Here is an 18296-nt window from a genome sequence, read left to right as displayed (position 1 = left end):
TCGCCTCCATCAGTGCAACGCAGGGCAGCTGTGGCTACATCGTAGCTCATCATCACCAGTGTGTGAATGTGTGTGTGCATGGGTAGATGACTGTGCTGTGAAGCGCCTTGGGGGGTTGTAGAACCCTTAAAGGCGCTGTACAAAAACAGGCCATTTACTATGTCTTGTCACCTAGCAACCGTGACGGCACTGAACAGAAGTTGAAAATGAACTTAAGGGCTAATGTGAAAAAAATACGTGACCCTAAATGAGCTCGTTTATGAGGTTTGTTCTTTCCTGCCATTGTTTCCTGGCAAAAAGTATATACAATATATATATATATATATATATATACATATATATATACATATATATATACATATTAGGGCCAAGACTTTTAACGCGTTAATTATGATTAATTAATTAGAAAAAAAATGACGCTTAAAAAAAATTAACGCATTTAATCATTTAATCACAGCTTGCATTTCGAGCAAGGCGGAACCTTTGTTATTGCACTTCTTCGTAGACCGAATATCACTGACGGACACAACAATGCACAGCGCTAATGGCTACTAAAACGGAATAAAAACAGAAAGAAGTTGCCTTGCTTTGACTGATGCAGGATTTAGGAAACCCGTCCGCCTCTTTTCTTAACTTGGAAAAAAAACTTCCAGACGACAACAGAGTCCGTGTCGCGGACATTTTTCAGAGATCGATACTGCTGCAGCTGCTCGGAAACTTTACAAAAGTGGCGGTAAGCTATATTTTTAACATTTACGTACCATCTGTGCAGCGCTGAAAGCTCCAGACAGAATAATTCTTTGCCCTAACAGTAGTTTATGAAAGTAGTCAGACAAACGAGAGGCACCTGGCTGCTGCTGGGAGAACGCTCCGTGTTCTCACTACTCTGCAAACAATCACAAGCAACACATCTTAAAGTTGAAAACAGAAGTTTAAGTTAAAACAGAAACACTCTAAAAATACGATTAATTTAGATTAATTAATTACAAAGCCTCTAATTAATTAGATTACATTTTTCAATCGAGTCACGGCCCTAATATATATATATATATATATATATATATATATATATATATATATATATATATATATATATATATATATATAAAGCCCAACAATACAACCACTTTTAGCTTTTAAGTCTTTTACTGCCAGGTATTTATATGCTTAAGTTTAAACTTGTTATCCTCTCCTGGTTTGTCCGCAATTAATACAAAAACAAATCACCGGCAAATAATTCTGGGATAGCCTTTAAAGTAAGGATACACCAGACCCGACCTCAGAATCCGGGTAAAACCAGGATACATTCTAAATTTGGACTCTTCTCTATGACGTAATCTAAGGTTGGGCGATGGGACGAAGCCGTTACGGTTGTTTTTTTTACAGGAGGCGATTTGTTTATTTATTTGTTTGTTAATGACGAATATTTTACACGCGACGCACAGAGAACATTGCGGAGGTAACAATCAAGAAAAAATCTCCATCAGCGCATCTGAGCCTTTTCTCACCTCCTCTGGCTGCTGACAGTGCACGCGCAAGCGTCACGCTGAGGAGGGGCTCGGAGAGCGTCTGTGACGCACTCGACATCGTGCACTACAGTGCGGCGTTGAGCGGAACGTGGAAACCCTTCTATCTTTCAGAGTCTGGAAGACTTCTGGTAACTTCATTTGGAGAAATGTTTCCTGGTTTACAACTTTGGCTGAAGTAGCGCTTGTCGTTATTCAGCACCTGCTTCAAGTGTGTCCGCAGAGCACGGATCCATCCAGAACATCATTTAAACAGCCATGAGTCTGTCTGAGGCAAAAGTCTAGAAGCTCATAACCTCTTCAGCGAGCTCCCTAGAGACATCTGATTACACACAAGCTGCAGGTGATGGTGACCAGTTCAGGTTGACACGGCGCAGGAGGAACGTGCGTTCGAGCCGCAGCAGGTGAAATGTTCCTAATTGAAGTGAAATGGTTTAATTGCATTGTTCATGTTACTGGGGCATTCTCATCAGCTTGGTTTTACTAAATATTAATTAAAATGAATGGAAATTTAACAAACGATTATTTATTATTTTAAAAACGAAAGTGACGGGGATGAATGGATCGTGTGACCTCTGGCAGCGAGCAAATGCTGCCTCCTCAGGGTGCGTCCAAACGCAGCAGCGATTCATCCCGTACACCCCACTTATAAAAGAAAGAACCCCCGAAGTTTTTGTTCAGAAAGAAACAATTAGCTTAAATTAAAACCACAACAGTGGGCTCCACTGGGAAACAAAGACGAGGCTTCTTTTTAGCATTTTAGCTGTGTTTAATACAGGCAGTTTATACGCAGTGTTGGGAGTAACGCGGTACAAAAGTAATTAATTACGGTAATGCATTGCTTTTTGCTGTAATGTGGTAATGTAAGCTATTACAGGGAAAGAAAATGGTAATATTTACTCGGTACAAGTGTCAGTAACGCGGTAATTACAACGCATTTTTAAACCCAGAATCAAGATGTGGGTTTCCTAAAAATTCAAATTTCGGGAAACATGAAAAAAGATCCAGTATCCACATATATGACGTCACTTATGGACTCATAAGCGCACGGCCGCTGTTATATTCACAAAATCACTCCACCAAAACAAAGTAATTTGTTTGCGATCGTTTGTATCAGCCCATATTCTCTGGTACTTCATGTACTTTTCAGCTGAGTTCATAATCTGTGCCCCGGTGATTTCAACTCATTGCTGCTGGAGCACAACGCATTTTAAATCGTCCATCGTCTTTTTTCTGGACTGATGATTGGCGGTGGGAAAAACGATACAAATCGCCCAACCCCAGCGTAATTGCAGCCTTGCTCACTATACGGTGCACCATCGTTTCAGTCGTAGCTTGGTGCTTGGTCTGGTCACTCCACTTCCTCAATCTAGGGTTCCACCTCCTATCATTCCCTCACATTCCTAATTACTGTGAATAAAATCAACGTAGTACTCTTGAGCTTCCGGCCTCTTCCAGAGTTAAAGAGCTTTGAGGAAAGAGGAGACGTCCCCACATGCACCGTAAACCAGTGTTATCTGTCCTCATCTTCCTGTTACATGTGAGCAAGCCAGCGGCTCTGCTGTCCGTCTGAATCTAACTGTCCCTCTCCACCCCCTCTCCTATTGAAGTGTCTCTTAATGTGACCCTTTAGATCAGAAATCCATCACATTAATCTCTCCCACCATCTCCTCCTGCTTCTCATCAACTGGACCGGCCGTTTAAAATACGGCTGAAGGCTGGAGGGGTGCGCCGGCCGACCAGGGGCCAAATACATCAGTCTTCGGTGAGATACGGACCGCTACGTGAACGGCCTGATTTATGAAGCCAATTAGCAGGAAGCTAAGGAGGAGCATCGCTCCACCCGTTCTGCCGAATCGGAGGAAAGGGTTGGAGTGGCTTTTGGATTCAACCCATTTCAAGATGGCTGCCATAACTAATCAACAGCAAATTTTACAGATTTAGAGCTAAAATGTAGTGTTTTACTTGCTGAAAACCATCACACCATCCAAGAGCTACTCATCATGGGACAAACTTGTTTGATTGTTATTCAGCAAAATTATTCAACTACTAATAAACAGATTTGAATGTAACTCCAAGAAACTCATGCTTGGATGTAGGCCACTGACTGAGGTTTGCTGTCAATCCAGTTCAAGATGGCCGACACAGGAAAGGTGTTGGGAGATGTGCAACTGGAACAATATTTTTAGATAATTATGTTAATGCATTAAGGATCCTTAAATGCATTTGAATATTTGAGATGATTATCTCCAAGTGATGTGATGCACCTCAGCCCGTTGCTCTGTGGCCTCCCCCTTCTGGCTGCAGTGGTCATCTGTGCGTGTGTGTTTGGCTCTGCCGTGAAGGATTTCCAGGGACGGGTACACTCACCCAGATCATCGCCGCTGATTAAAATAGAAGTGCTGTGTTGTTACGCCAGGGACACACAGACAGCCACCGACAGTCACCAGCATCCTCTGTCCCGTGTGTGTGTGTGTGTGTGTGTGTGTGTGTGTGTGTGTGTGTGTGTGTGTGTGTGTGTGTGTGTGTGAGTGTTGGCTCGTGCAGGCTTTTTAATAACCTCTTTTGATTAGAATCACCCTCCAGCAGCTTATTTAGGGCTGGATTTGGAGCAGGTTTAAAGGCCACTGCCCCCCCAGAGGGGCGCTGCGTTGCACTTCCCAGCATTCAGATATGATGTCCTTGACACCTCTGTACCCTGTTCCCCTTTTTTGTGCTATTTTTGCTGCAGCAGCAACAGATGAGTAACAAAACGGAGGGGATTGGGGGGTCATCTTAAACCAGCTGTTAACCTGTGTGTCTGCCCCCCCCCCCCCCCCCCCCCCTCCCCACTTTACTCCACAGAGTCGCTCCAGGCAAGAGGACCCAGAGCAAGCTCGGCTGAAACAGAAAGCTAAGGAGGTAAGCTGCTGCAGAGATCATTACCCATTTTCCCCGACTCCCGCGCATAAATGTTTCATGCTTCGCTACGTATGTGATGCCATTTAAAGTCGGACTTAAAAAAGTTTGAGGAATTATTCTCGGCGATTGACGCGGAAAACGATTCTCTCCACACTGAAGATGTCCTCCACTTCCCCCTTCTCTCCATCAACTCAGCCTCTTCATCTTCCTCATCAACGACGTTTGTGTTTACAAAAATGTCACCAATGACATTAATGATTGTAAGCTCGATTCCAACTCTTGTTTTTGCATCTCTGTTGTTTTATCTTAATTGTTTATTTATTTATATTTTTACATTTAATGAGTGCAAATAAGAATAAAGTTTAGTCAAACATATCCGGGGTGCAGGTGAACCAGTTTCTGCTCAACTTTTTGTTTCAGAAGTAAAAAAAAAAACCCAAAAAGATTTATTACTTTTCCCAGTGAGCCGAGGCACAAAAGTCACACAAGTGCTGTAAAGTGGCAAGTGTTTAAACTGATATAGCGCTTGTTTATTTATTTATTTATTTACTCGGCAGGACGCTGTTAAATCTTCTTTATTTCATCTGCAGGTTTGATATTGAATGCATTCCCAGCGGAGCTCTGAAAGTAGACCTAGCGAATGGTTAATGCTGTTTACGCAAACAAATTTCTTTCCTCACAGCTGAAGTTTGCATTTGGTGTGTGTGTGTGTGTGTGTGTGTGTGTGTGTGTGTGTGTGTGTGCGTTTACACCAGAGCATCTTCACTTAGCGCTTTCGCTCGCTAACAAGGATCAAGAGCTTGTGTGGAGCTTCTGTAGAGGAATCTGAGTAGGTGGGGGATAAAACAAGCAGCCCTCACCTGTTGTTGCAGAACTTACAGAGCACATGTGGTTACTCTGAGTTGCTTACTTTTTGAATTTTTATTCATCCAGGCGACGTTTCTGGAGCACTAATGCACTTTTCTTACTATAAAACAAATTTATGCCCAAGCAGTTGCACATTTTACACCTGTGTTGAATAAGGTGCTTAGAAAAGGTGCCCGGCGTTACCTCTCAGGGACCTTTTCTGACATAATGGGCAACCTTGTCCAGATCAGTCGACCTTCATGAATGGGAGTCTGTGGGTCAGTGATTTTCTGATCCAGTGTGACATCTGCCATGGATTTCACAAATTCACAAGAGATGTCCACGAATTTTAAAGACACATTTTGATGCCAAGAAAGTGTTTATTTTCAAGGCAAAAAGGCGACAAAAGTTATTTTAGGTTTTGTCTGAAAAGACGAGGAGAAATCCAACTGCTCATTGCACCAAGTCATCAAACCAGCCACGGGGTGTTTCTCAATGCCAAGGAACCTTGCCTTGATGTCTTGGCCCTGCCCCGGTTGCCTAGGAGATACGCCGTCAGGAACCGCAAAGGCGTGTTCCAATGTTCATGTTCCACCGAGGTGTCTGTTCTCTGTTTGTTAGCCATTAGGCTAGCTGAGCAAGGATACATGGGAGGTGTCTTGTAGCCTAGCCTTGGTCAAAAATTTCTCTTTTTCAAAAGGGTGGCGGATCAGAAGCCGGCAGCTACTTCGGGGACAAATTTCAAGTTTAAAATATAAGTTGTAACTTATATGTAATGTAACTCCCGTGTCACGTGACGTTACGCGACTGCCGCAGAAGCCGCGGTCACGTGATGCAAGTCTGATCCATTTCACCGTTATCTCAGAGCAAGGAAGGACCGTGTCCTCGTAAGCAAGGCGTCTGGCCTGGCAAGGCGATGTCGTACATTGAGAAACACCTACGGAGAAGAGGAGAGGAAAAATGGCTGCCCACCTTGGCTTGTGAGCAGGGCTGCTCGATTATGGCAAAAACAATAATCACGATTATTGTGACTGAAATTGAGATCTCGATCGTTTAAGACGATTTTTCAATTTATGTTGATTTTATTTGTTTTCATTCAGTCATAAAATTGCTCAGGGCACAATCAGGACAAAAATAAACAAGAAACAAGATGATCGCTAAAAGAACTCCTGATTCCCAGGATAAAAAGACCAATATACTTATAGCTCATAGTCTATGACCCAAGGCCTATAGACCTTGGTTTAACTCATTTAAGTCTAACCAGTACAGACCCAAATACCAATATCTTGCAAATACTGACAGCAAGAATTATACAGTGGCATTTATAACAAATACATGCAAATAAATTGATGTTCACAAAATGTTGCATAACATTTATTGAGTCATGTCAAGATGCTGTAGGAGAGTGCACTAGCACCGTGTCCTCAGAGAGATTAGTTATTATTTAGCACCGTGAGGAACTTATTTCTACCTTATTTATAAACTATTTATTTACAGGTCCATCAGTTAATGTAATAATTGTCCCAACCACAGCTGCACCCCCCAACCCGGTCTCACAGCAATCGGGCAAGCTGCACGTGTGTTTAGCGCGCCGCACGTGCACATTTAGCTGTTTTTAGTGGCTCAGGAGTCCGCAGGTACGGTGTGTGTGTCACTCACTCTGGTTAGTCCAACATGGAGCCGGCTCTGAGCTGTTTCTTTAGCGACCGACACATCACTACATCATTCCCTTTCCTAATGTCCTGAAGAACGGTCCGGAGCGCACGCGGAGTGTTTAGCTAACCTGCAGGAAATGTCAACGAGATGTTTCTGAGGCGTTCGCTAGGTACTTTTAAGATTTAAAACGTCAAGAAGGGGATCTGAAAAGCTGCTAGAAATAGCGTCAAAGTCGCTAAGTTGGCAACACTGTGGGAGGAGCGCTTCATTTGCAACTCGGGGCAGCGCAAGTGGGAGGAGCAAATAATCGGCTTGTTTTGTTTTTATAATCGTTCAAAACTCAGATCGTTATTGGGATTAAAATTCGATTAATTGAGCAGCCCTACTTGTGACCACACTCAGTGTGTGAATGTGTGTGTGAATGGGTGAATGACGGATTGTGTTGTAAAGCCCCTTGGGGGGGTTCCAGGACTCTAAAAGGCGCTATATCAAATATAGGCCATTTACTATTTAGCAAAGAAAGAGAAAAGCGCGTCCTGGCTAGTAGAAGCTAACTGTTAGCATTAGCAACTCCACAACATGGCAGAACACATTCAGGCTTGTGCTATTGTGGAGATAAAAGATGAATGTTGCATTTTTTAACCCAAGGAAGAAGAGAGAACAAAGGTAGTGGAAGAGTTGTGTTGCTGTTAGCCAATCAGAGGCTAGATGTTTGCATATCATGAATATTAATGAGTAAGACTTGTTCTGTCGTTTTCCATCCTCCACTACTCTCACTAACTTCTAACCCTAAAATTCAAATTCAAAAATACTTTATTAATCCCAGAGGGAAATTGATTGCTGTAGTAGCTCAGAATAATAATAATAATAAGTCATCAAAGAGTTGTTGTATATTACAATGGCTGTTGGCAGGAAGGATCTCCAGTAGCGGTCAGTGTTGCAGCCAAACTGAAGAAGCCTCTGACTGAAGACACTCTTCCGTTGTCGGACAGTCTTGTGAAGAGAATGCTCAGGGTTGTCCATCATTTTCTTGATTCTCTGGAGAATCCTTCTTTGCATTATCTCCTGCAGCGGTTCCAAAACTGCCGAAACTCTGGCTGAGTCCTTGAAAGGGCTTGGAGTTCCTCCATCTTGTTGGCCAGTGATCTCACATTGCCCATTATGATCGATGGAAGAGATGGTTTGAATTTCCTCTTTCTCTGTCTCCGTTTTGCTCCCGCTCTGCACCCACGCTTCTTGCGTTTTAGCTCATTTGGGATTTGTGGCTTCAGTTGAGGTATTATTTCAGCCTTTCCATTGTTAATCAGCTGCTCCCGATTGTAAACCAGCTCGTTGCCATGGTTACGCATCATAACAAATGCTCAAAAAGTGAAAAAAGTTCAAAAATAGCAGTAAAAATCCTCCCAAGCTTCACAGCACCAGAAACAGAAAAGTAAAATGTCCAAAAATATAGTTTTTTTGAGAAACTAGAAGAAAAAATGTCCAAAAAAAGGCAAAACTTACATATCGTCAGCAGAGCTACTCCAACATGCAGCCGCCCAGAGCAGCGCAGTTCCGGAAACAGGAGCGCCAGAGCTTTCTTCCCCCACAGAAAACCACTCATTTATACTGGAGACCACGCCTGATTGTGAATGAGACCTTTATACTTGGCAACATTAACAAACACAAAAAATCTGCAACTCAGTTTTACAGATTTGATTAAGTAAAAGTTGATCAATATTCCCAAAACATGAAGTGATTAATTACAATCTTGAGATTTTGTATGTTGCTATTCAAACGTAACCATTACTCAACATAAATGATAGTTTAAGATGCAAAAACAACTTGCTTTCCTATTTGTGAAGCTACACTTTCTAATTTTAGCTTGAATGCTGCATCTCGAGTGGCCCGGCGCGCGTTTTTGTCGTTTCTTTTCCCATCTGTTCTGACTGTCTCTGTCCAACAACACTGAACCCTGCTGCAGAGGAGAACATTCACACTGGCCTCAGCCTCCCCATAAGCACCAGACATATGCAAATGAAGCAGCGTAATAGGCACCGTGATAGGTTCCCCCCTGGGGGGGTTGTGATCAAAGTGGATCTCCTCCCTGTTAAGTGGCAGTCCGCTCATCATCTGGATGCAGCCAGATTAGCGCTTCATCAGTAGATGCTGTCTGCATTTGTGCATGTTTTCATTTTCATTTGGGAATTTTAAGAAGGTTTGCTTACTTTTTCATGCAACCCCCTCTCAACTCCTTCTGTTTTGCTTAATGGCCGTCGTTTCTCAGCGCCCCCCCCCCTCGCCTCGTCCTGTGCCTCTCTGGTTTTCATCACCTGACTGGCTCAAGGGGACAGAGCTGGCTGTTTGTGTCACTGCAGAGTCTGTCGGCAGCTCACACATCTGCGCAAATTTCATCAGGATAATGAGCCCGAGCTACTCTTCCAGGCAGGAGGTGACGGGCACAGGAGCTAACCCCCGTTTGAGCCTCGCTCAGCACAAAGCGGCCACTGTCTCCACCAGACAGCCGTCCGTTAGAGAGATGGTGTCACGGTGGGCTACACACTAAGACATTAGCAGGTGTAAAAAAGAGTTTATTATTATTAAAAAGACCCGTCTGAAGAGAAGGTATGAGCGACCAAGTTTTGACCTTTCAGTCAGTTATACCAGCTGGAATCACAAATCAGGCTCACTCGTGTTTTATTACCGTCATCGCTTTAGTTTTAAAAGCAGCATCAGAAACAGGACAACTGCTACAGATCCAAAACAACAAATGCCTTTATCTCATTCACTGCCAATGACGACTAAAGCCGTCATTTGCATTTTTTACTGTGTGGGCGTCGGACGAGCCCCCACACCGTGAGAACAAACATCTCAGCTCTGAAGCCGATCTTCATCCACATATGTCGCACGTCACGTGATCAGGAAGCAGAACATCCATGTGTTAGGAGATCGTTTTGGGCCGCTGCTGTAAAAAAAGTGAGGCGCGAACCGGAAAAGCTTCTGCCGATCACAATTCAACAACGGATTATGAAAGAACGGATAACGCTCGAAACACGCGGATTCTTCCTGATGTAAGAGGTGAGTCTCCGCTCTGTTTTGGCGTCGACATCATCCTAGCGTGCAACGTTCTTTCACTCTTAAAAAACAGAAAAAACGGCGAGAGACGCTGGCAGAGAATGGCTTTACCGATCAGGAAACGACCGGCAGTGAATGAGTTAGTCAGGGCAGCAGATACATAAAAAAACATAAAATTCTAACTTTAGATCGAAGTTTTGTGGGGATGACATATTTACCTCACTCACCATGTTGTCTTCAGTCATGGTGACGCTCACAGCACTTTCTCTGTGTTTCAGCATCTCTGCTGCTATAATCCAAATACGCTGGGGTTCATTCATTAATCTGTACAATGAGATGGAGTTAAATTTGTATAGCAATGCCCAGATACCAATACTGTGACCTCAGAACCGATACCGCTCTACGTAGCATGACTCTGCTTCGGCAGGAGACAACAACAGCAAACTAAGGAGAAGAAAAAGTGAAGTTGAAGTAGTTGCGTAGCATCACCTGAATTCATGCTATCAGAGTCTTCTCTGAAAAATGTCACACGACAAATACGCTAGCAATAGCATGCTTGATTTAGTCGTAGTTTGATAACAACTACTGAAACGTTGTCCAGACTTTTTAAGATAAAAATCCTCAAGGGCCACAAAAATGTTTATTATTTTAAAATGGTAAATGTTATTTCACCGTAATTTTTTTTAATTTGAGTTGGTCAAAATAAGCAAATTAGTAGGACTGAACGATTTTAGGAAAAGATTGCAATTTTTCTAGCAGAAATAACGATTTTGGTTCAATTCACGATTTTCTGCAAACAAAGCTTCAACGTTAGCCTAGCCTGGCCTGCCAGACTCGTCCTCTGTTTAATTCTGCACAGAGAAATTCATTCATTCATTCTCTGTGCAGAATTAAACAGAGGACGAGTCTGGCAGGCCAGGCTAACATTAGCCTGCCAAGCCAGAGAGAAGCTTTATAAAAACATGTTCTACTCCAAAAATGCACGGAGGAAATCTGTAGGTAGAAATAGCTTTTAAATGTATTAAATAACAAATGCACAGTTTTCCCTGCATTACCGCGGCAGGCTGGCTGCTCGTTTTTCGAAGCCGTCTGATAGTTTTTCCTCTCTAACGTCAGCTCCGTGAGAGACGCGAGCATTCTGACACCGTAGCTTGTCTGAACTAACGTGTGCCGTCAGAAACATTCAAACCGTTTTTAAAAGAGAAGCTGAGCTTTCAAGTCAACTAAAGTGTGCGACTCCGCACTCGCGCTGATGAAGCATAAACCACGCTTTATGGGCTCGACACACCGGAGGCGACAAACGACCGCGATCAGCGAAATTTGTCGCTGTCGCTTTTATTACCTGTCACACGGGAGGCGATCCGCGGCCAGCGGCAAAGCCGTCTACGCGTTCTGTTCCATGGCGAAATCAAAACTTCCATTGTTTTGTTTGGCTGTGTCAGGTTGGAGGGAATTAAGGTTATTTAAGCGGTTCAGAGTTAATAAAGCGGTAGATATGATGTTTCACAAGATGCTGCTAGAGTTATGTGAAATCTTACTTCTGATTTTACTACATAAAACATAATAATAATCAACTTCTCCATGTTTGCTCGGAGGTGTACGGAGCATCCTGTCCGCTCATTGGTCAGTGAATGAAACCTCCGTTGATTGGTCCTCGTCCGAGCGACAGCGATGAAAAGTAGAAAATATTTCAACTTTCTGGGATCGCGTCGTTGGGTCGCCTGTGCACGACACGTGCACGAGCGCAAAATTTCAAACTCACATTTTTCGCGTTTCGCTTGGTAAAAGGGAGACCCGCGATTATCGCTTTGTCGTGCATGTCTCATTAAAAATGAATGGAGGAGAGGCGATGTCGCCTCCCGTGTGTCGAGCCCATTAGAAGTCAGCCTGAACCTGCTGATATGGGAGGAGTCTCTCTCTCCCTTACTATACTACGTTCTCCCTCTCGGTGCATTACTATCGGCTCTAGCAGCGCTGTGTGTGGGAACATAAAACCGGGAAAATAACCTGAACATGCAGCTCTGGCAGCTGTGGAGTTGGGCTCGGCTCTGGACGGTACACCCCCCTCCCCCGCGCTGGCTTTTGCCGCCGCCATAACACAGACGGAAAACCCCGGATGTTAAAAAGTTACACAACTGATCCTGGATCAGTCAAAACCGCTAAAACCTCAGCTTTGATGGTCACGTGATCGTGCTGTTTGAAATCGCAATTTCGGTCCAGAAATGATAGATCGTTCAGCCCTACTAATTAGTAACGATCTAATCATAAAGTTTGTCTAGCTACATCAACAACCTGCTAGAGGCGGCACAAAAACCCTTCTAGGACCACAAATGGCCCCTGGGCCGTACTTTGGACACGCCTCTAATAAATAAACTATTTGCTTTATGTCCAACAGTTTGGTCGTTAACAGCTGAGAAAGTTACAGATGCAGCAAAATGATGAAAATAAATTCTATCTCACATAAATATTACTACTAGATTGATAAACACACCAAATTAAAAGTGAGAATTTTGAGATCATATGATTTTATGACTTAGTTTTATTTTGTTTTGATCTATGAGGAGCACTTTGCGATGCTACGTCTGTGATACGTGCTACAATGAACTGACCTGTATTGCAATGTTTACTATGTGAAGTGCCTCGAGACGACTCCTGTCGTGATTTGGCGCTATAGAAAAAAACCTGAATTGAATATAAATAAAATGTACTTACTTACTAAAACTGAAGACCACTTGGATTGTAATGCTAATCTTTAGAGATGTTCTTCAGTGTGAGGATGTTTAAAGAGGGCAGAGAATAGGAAAAGAAACAAAATCGACAAGGAGCCGCAGGTTTCTGATCAAGTTAGTCGATCATTAAAGGCCCATTTTGTTTACCTTAGAAGTTTGAAATCCAATTGAGAACTCACTAATAGTTCTGCTCTGTAACCAGGCTAATATTAGTCTCTTTGTTTTACGTATTCACTAGAAGGTTGGATTATTTAATGACAGATAAACGGAAAGGAGTCAAAATAAGCAGCCATGTTGGATTTTTAGATTAGGGTTGGTGATGGAAGTCCAGATTTCTGAGTCAGTTATATTTTGTGATGTTCAGATTATTTATTTTTTTATTGGCATTTGGATATTCTAGCATGGAAATCCACATAACATGACATCATACGAGAGTTCCCTTTGTCTTCTGAACTTATGTTTAAACTACGATCCAAAGCCTTCATCAGGATGCAAATTCCTCCCTCTGACAGGCTAAAGATTTAGTTGCCACCCCTCAGAGCTAAACTCAGAACCAAACTCCAGATCAATATCATAACTACCATTCAACAGCATTTTAGGTTTCGGGTGTCTCCTGCAGCGATGTGGGGGTTTGATGTTACACCGTATGTATACATGCGTTCACGTGGGTTTGTATGCTAGAGTGCTGGCTGGTCTCACATTTGCTGCAGAGGTTTTTGCGTGAGAGAAAGGCAGAGCGCTCTGTTTCCACCATTCACCACCGTTTGGCCAAAAGGTCAGATGGGCTATTTCAGAAATGCCCCCAGTGAAAATCAATGGGCAAATCGTGGAGTTCAGTTCCTGTTTGTTGTCATTGTTGGCAGCTCTCTCTCTCTCTCCCTCTTTCCCTGTGCTCTATTTCATCACCAAGGGATGTAGGGGTGTGTGTGTGTGTGTGTGTGTGTGTGTGTGTGTGTGTGTGTGTGTGTGTGTGTGTGTGTGTGTGTGGACACAGGAAGATGGAGAGAAAAAGGAGGCGGTGGGGTTGGGGGACAGTTGAGAGATAGAGTGGGAGTTAAGGCCAGTGGAGATACATCACAATGTCAGACACACAGACACACTGCAGCCACAGATTCATCATCAGAGCCGCGTCTGCAGGCGCAACTGGACACAGGAAGAGACTGATCTGAAGAGGAGGAGTGGAGGGTGGACAGTAGAAGAGGGACGATGGAAGACGCGGGAGACAAATTGGCTACCAAGGTCGGCCCAAATCTGGCCAAAAGCTCGCGTTAGAATCGGTCTGGTGGTGGGTGCTGGCGCTTTTCGGGGCACGGTTCGATCAGCATGTTCAATAATACCCAGAAAATACAAATTCCTGCTGGAGAGTAAAACTGATTCCTCTGCTGTCCGCGGGTTTCGCTCAGCCGTTGGATCGGTGATCCAGGATCTCACTGAGCTGGGAAAATTCCCAGATCCTCACCTGGAATCAGACATCCTATTGTTGTCTCAAGTGAGTCGTTTGAGAGGAAGCACCTGCAGATCCAGAATCTCAATCCAGTACTTGATTCATTTAGCTTCATTTTTCCTTGCAAACGACAAACAACAAGTACAATGAAGGTATTTAAACGAGTGTTTGACTCTCGCCTGTAAAGTCTGCTGCTTCGCTGTTGTAGCTTTAACCCCTTAATGCCTGAAATATGAAACTGTGATTGTGAAGGTTTTTTACACAGATCTATTTACTGCCTAATGTTAATAAAACAAAAATATAATAATCAGTTTAATTTAAGTGTAGGATTCTATAACAATAAAACAGCAACACATAATTAAAACAAGCTCTTTATTCCAGAAAGCTTTCAGCGTCTGACCCAAAGAGTTTTTTGCTCCAAAGACCTCTGATCAAACGGCACAAAACATTTTTATTATTTTAATCTTTTAAATGAATCACAATGAAGAGGTTGTGCTGGAAGTTATTAATCAGTTTTATTTGATTTCTGGAAATCGTCTCAAGCCCTCAGCATTCAGCTTCAGCTGAGTTTAGATTTTAATCCATGCAAGTTTGAAAAAGGACACTTTTATATCCCACCGGGTCACATGGGTGCCGTGACGAAGATGAGAGTTCATCATGTCTCAGTTCGTCCTCTTTTTGTTCACTAGCTCCTCCCAAAAAGCCTCTCATCTTTGCTCTTTTCACTCAGAAACTGAACGGGTTAAGATTCCAACAGGCTTCCTGATTAGATTTGTCCTGCAGATGTTTTGAACATCTTATAAGTAGCAGAAGAGCAAGAGCCTTTTGGAGACTTTCAGGAAACACGCTCATGAATTTGCCACCAATGTTAGATTTTACATAGTTGTATCCAGAGGTGTGGACTTGAGTCACATGACTTGGACTCGAGTCATTATTTTAATGACTTCTGACTTGACTTGATAAAATCTATAAAGACTTACGACTTGACTCGGACTTGAACGCCAATGACTTGCGTTTTGAATCGACTTGCATCTGTTGATTTGATGATGACTTGAGCATATTTGATATTTAGCACAAAAGTGACACGACTTGGACAAAAATCATGAACCATTCTTGGACCTGGGTGTGATCTTGTACTGCTGAACGCAGCAGAACGTTGTTTATTATCAGTTTCAGTTTCTGCTTGTTTGAGCAAATAAATTAAGCTTTAAGAAGATTTATTTCTGGATCTTATTTATTGTCATTGTCATTAAATTTAAGTTGGACAGATGACTTGATTATGACTTGAAAATTCAAAGTTATGGACGTGGACTTGACTTGGACTTCCACATCATTGACTTTGGACTCGACTTGGGTTGTCTTTGACTTGGACTTGACTTGAAACTTGACTGGAAAGACTTGTGACTTGCAAAGCAGTGACTTGGTCACACCTCGGGTTGTATCTTGACAGTAGTAGCATTCAGTCCGGCGTGGAGTCTTCCCTCTGTACCTCAGGCAGGGTATCCGCGGGTCCTTAAAAAGTCTTAAATTTGCTTTTCCAAATGTAAGGCCCTAAAAATCCTTAAAAATTACAAATAATCCTTAAATACAGTTTCCAAAGGTCTTAAATTACCAAAGACCCAATAAACAAGAATCCTTAATTTAAATAAAACTTTCGTGACTTTGTAGTTCAGCGTTTTTTGTGTGTGATGTTGGCGTAAGCGGAACCGTACACATTCAGTTGCTTGTGAAAGGGGGCTATTTTTAAATGAGCACATTAGCTGGTTAAGCTAGTGGGAGCTTGCGCGATGGGGAAGTGCAAGTTTAATGGTAACTGGATGGCTAATCCCACGTTTGCGACGTGGTTGACACCGGTTCCAGGCAACAGCTGGAAATTATAGCTTAAATTTAATTTAAAAAAATTGCTTAAATTTGGTCAAAGTGGCCTTAAAAAATGTCTTAAATAGTCTTAAATTTGGCTCCATTAAACCTGCAGATACCCTGCTCAGAAACCATTCCTGTTAACCACTTTCAATGCAATCCCGTGCTTCCAGAACGCATCGGCAGTTTATTCAGGCATCGAGGTGAGAAAACTCCGATACAACAATCAGGAGTGGTGATGTGGGAAGGAGAATAAGTGAGTACCTGGTTTTCTTCCATGTTCTAGCTCTGGGTGCTTCCAGAAGCTCTCTGAAGGAAGTCTCAAAGGTTTCTTTTCTTTTTGTTAGAATAACTTTCCCCAAATATAATTTCTTCCCGAGGCAGCAGGGAGTTTTCATTGGCCTGTTTGATGCAGCAGCTTCGCTCCAAATGTCTTGAACTTCTAGCAAATGAATTCAGCCTCAGCTCAACTTTGAACCTTTGCGTGGCTTCAATTAAGAGCCTGCAGTTATACGCCCCCCCCGTCCTCGCTGCACTAACATATATGATAGAATCTATAAATATATTCACGTTTACGTGACATAAGCTGCCTTATTTGAATGATTCTGTTGGTTTTTGCCCACACAGTTTCAATGTTAATAAAATCTATAGCACCGGTTCGACCAGCGCTCAGCCCGGCTTTATCGTGTCTTTATTAGCTTAGCGTCCTCCACAAGTGATCGGGTCACAGAGATCCACCCACACTGTAAGCCCCATCAGCTACAGCCTGCCTCCACGGAGGAGAGGCTCCCCGAGGGTCAGAGGACAACGCAACAGCCCCTTACTTTTCATTAGCTCCAGGAGTTGGTAGGCTCTCGTCCTCTGGCCCTATGTCCTCCTGCGCTCTGCTCAAAGAGGCGCTCTCCTCCCCCCCGTCAGGTAGGCCCGAGGGCGGAAGCCTGCTCCCCTCCTCCTCATTCCCTCCCTCTCTGAGCCGACGTTCAAAGAGAATTCCTGCTGTTCCGTGTGTCCCAACTCATACTTATGTTCTTGTCTTCTGGCTTTACAGATACACAATGCAATCATTTCACTGGACTTGCAGCGACTCGCACAGTCGACCAAAAACACAGATGCGCCGCCGAAGCCAAACAGTCACGTTTGTCCCTTTTAGGTTGTAAACGATCTTAATCCTTCCATGTTGCATCTTTTGAACCTGATGCAGCTTTGATTTCGGAGACGTATAAAAGTAGGGTGACATTTGTATCTTAATTATCACATAAAGGTTGTTTTAGGTCCTCCAGAGCAGTGCCCACTAACTCTATTTCTATTTGTTGCTTTGTTGTCTGAAGTCCCAACTTCAGTTTATTTTTTTAACCTGAAGACATAATACAAGAAAAAAAATATAGAACTAGGCTTTAAAAGTACCTTTGGTGTTCCTGTGTGTTTTCGAATATTACAAAGTGCTGTAATGAGAAGGAAAACAACAAAAAGGAGATTTCTCTTTTCTTTTTTGCCTCAGAGGGAGATAGCGACTCGTCTACTTGCTGTACGAGCCTGTAGGTTCACTTTTCTCTTTGTGCGCTGGAGCACTCCTTGGGACTCGAGCGACATGGGAATTGGGCATGCTGAGCTACGCTAGTGGCGAGGTGCCAGCCTCCTGCGCCTGGGATGTGAGTAGGAGGGAGGCAGGCGGTAGGACGTCTCAGTTCGGCAACAAACGCCACATGTAGAAAAGGAGAAGACATCCTGTAACTCGTGTTGGCTAGCGTCTCCCTTCTGACCGCCCACTGAAACCCCCAATCTGCCGCCCTTCCTCACTTCTCCTTTGAATTCTAAGGTGTCATTCAGGTAAAAATCATGCGGGAAGGTCGGTAGCGGGGGAGTGTATGAGGTGATGCTAAGTGTGCCAGCTTGGCCTGCATGTTTCCATTAGATTGTCATGTTGGCTAATTAGAGAGCGGCAGCATGATTCACCTTGTTAATTAGGAGGACTTGCACACCGAGTGCCTGCGGGCGGCGTAGGGAAGAAGAGCCCAGCCCCAGAGCCTGCCAGTCGCCTGCTGCCTGTGAAGATCCCCCTTCTCATCTACCTTCCTTTTCCTTTTTTTGATTTAGAAATGAATAAATCATTGAGATCGTCCTCACTCCGAGTGTGAATATCTGAGCTCTCATCTTCTCCTGGATGCAAATTAGCCGTGATCAATAGAAGGTGACGAGCAGCGAATCTAAATCTTAAAAAAAAAGTGTGAGACGGGGAGAGAGGACCGTTCCACGGAGCATGGAATGAGACAAAGTGAGAGC

At 43.4% G+C, this 18296-nt stretch overlaps 1 protein-coding gene across 3 annotated transcripts in view; it reads left to right on the top strand.

The window, feature by feature from the left end:
* LOC107382087 (transcription initiation factor TFIID subunit 4) overlaps positions 1–18296 on the top strand; it is a 154077-nt gene that overhangs the window by 78934 nt on the left and 56847 nt on the right. For all 3 annotated transcript variants that reach the window (XM_054732611.2, XM_054732610.2, XM_054732609.2), the window contains one exon: positions 4371–4427. In XM_054732611.2, the coding sequence (XP_054588586.1) occupies positions 4371–4427 (57 nt within the window). The remainder of the gene's footprint in view (positions 1–4370; positions 4428–18296) is intronic.

Source organism: Nothobranchius furzeri, chromosome 9 (genome assembly GCF_043380555.1).
Source record: "Nothobranchius furzeri strain GRZ-AD chromosome 9, NfurGRZ-RIMD1, whole genome shotgun sequence".
NCBI lineage: Eukaryota > Metazoa > Chordata > Actinopteri > Cyprinodontiformes > Nothobranchiidae > Nothobranchius > Nothobranchius furzeri.
Note: the sequence above shows the minus strand (reverse complement) of the source record. Positions and strands in the feature narration are given on the sequence as shown.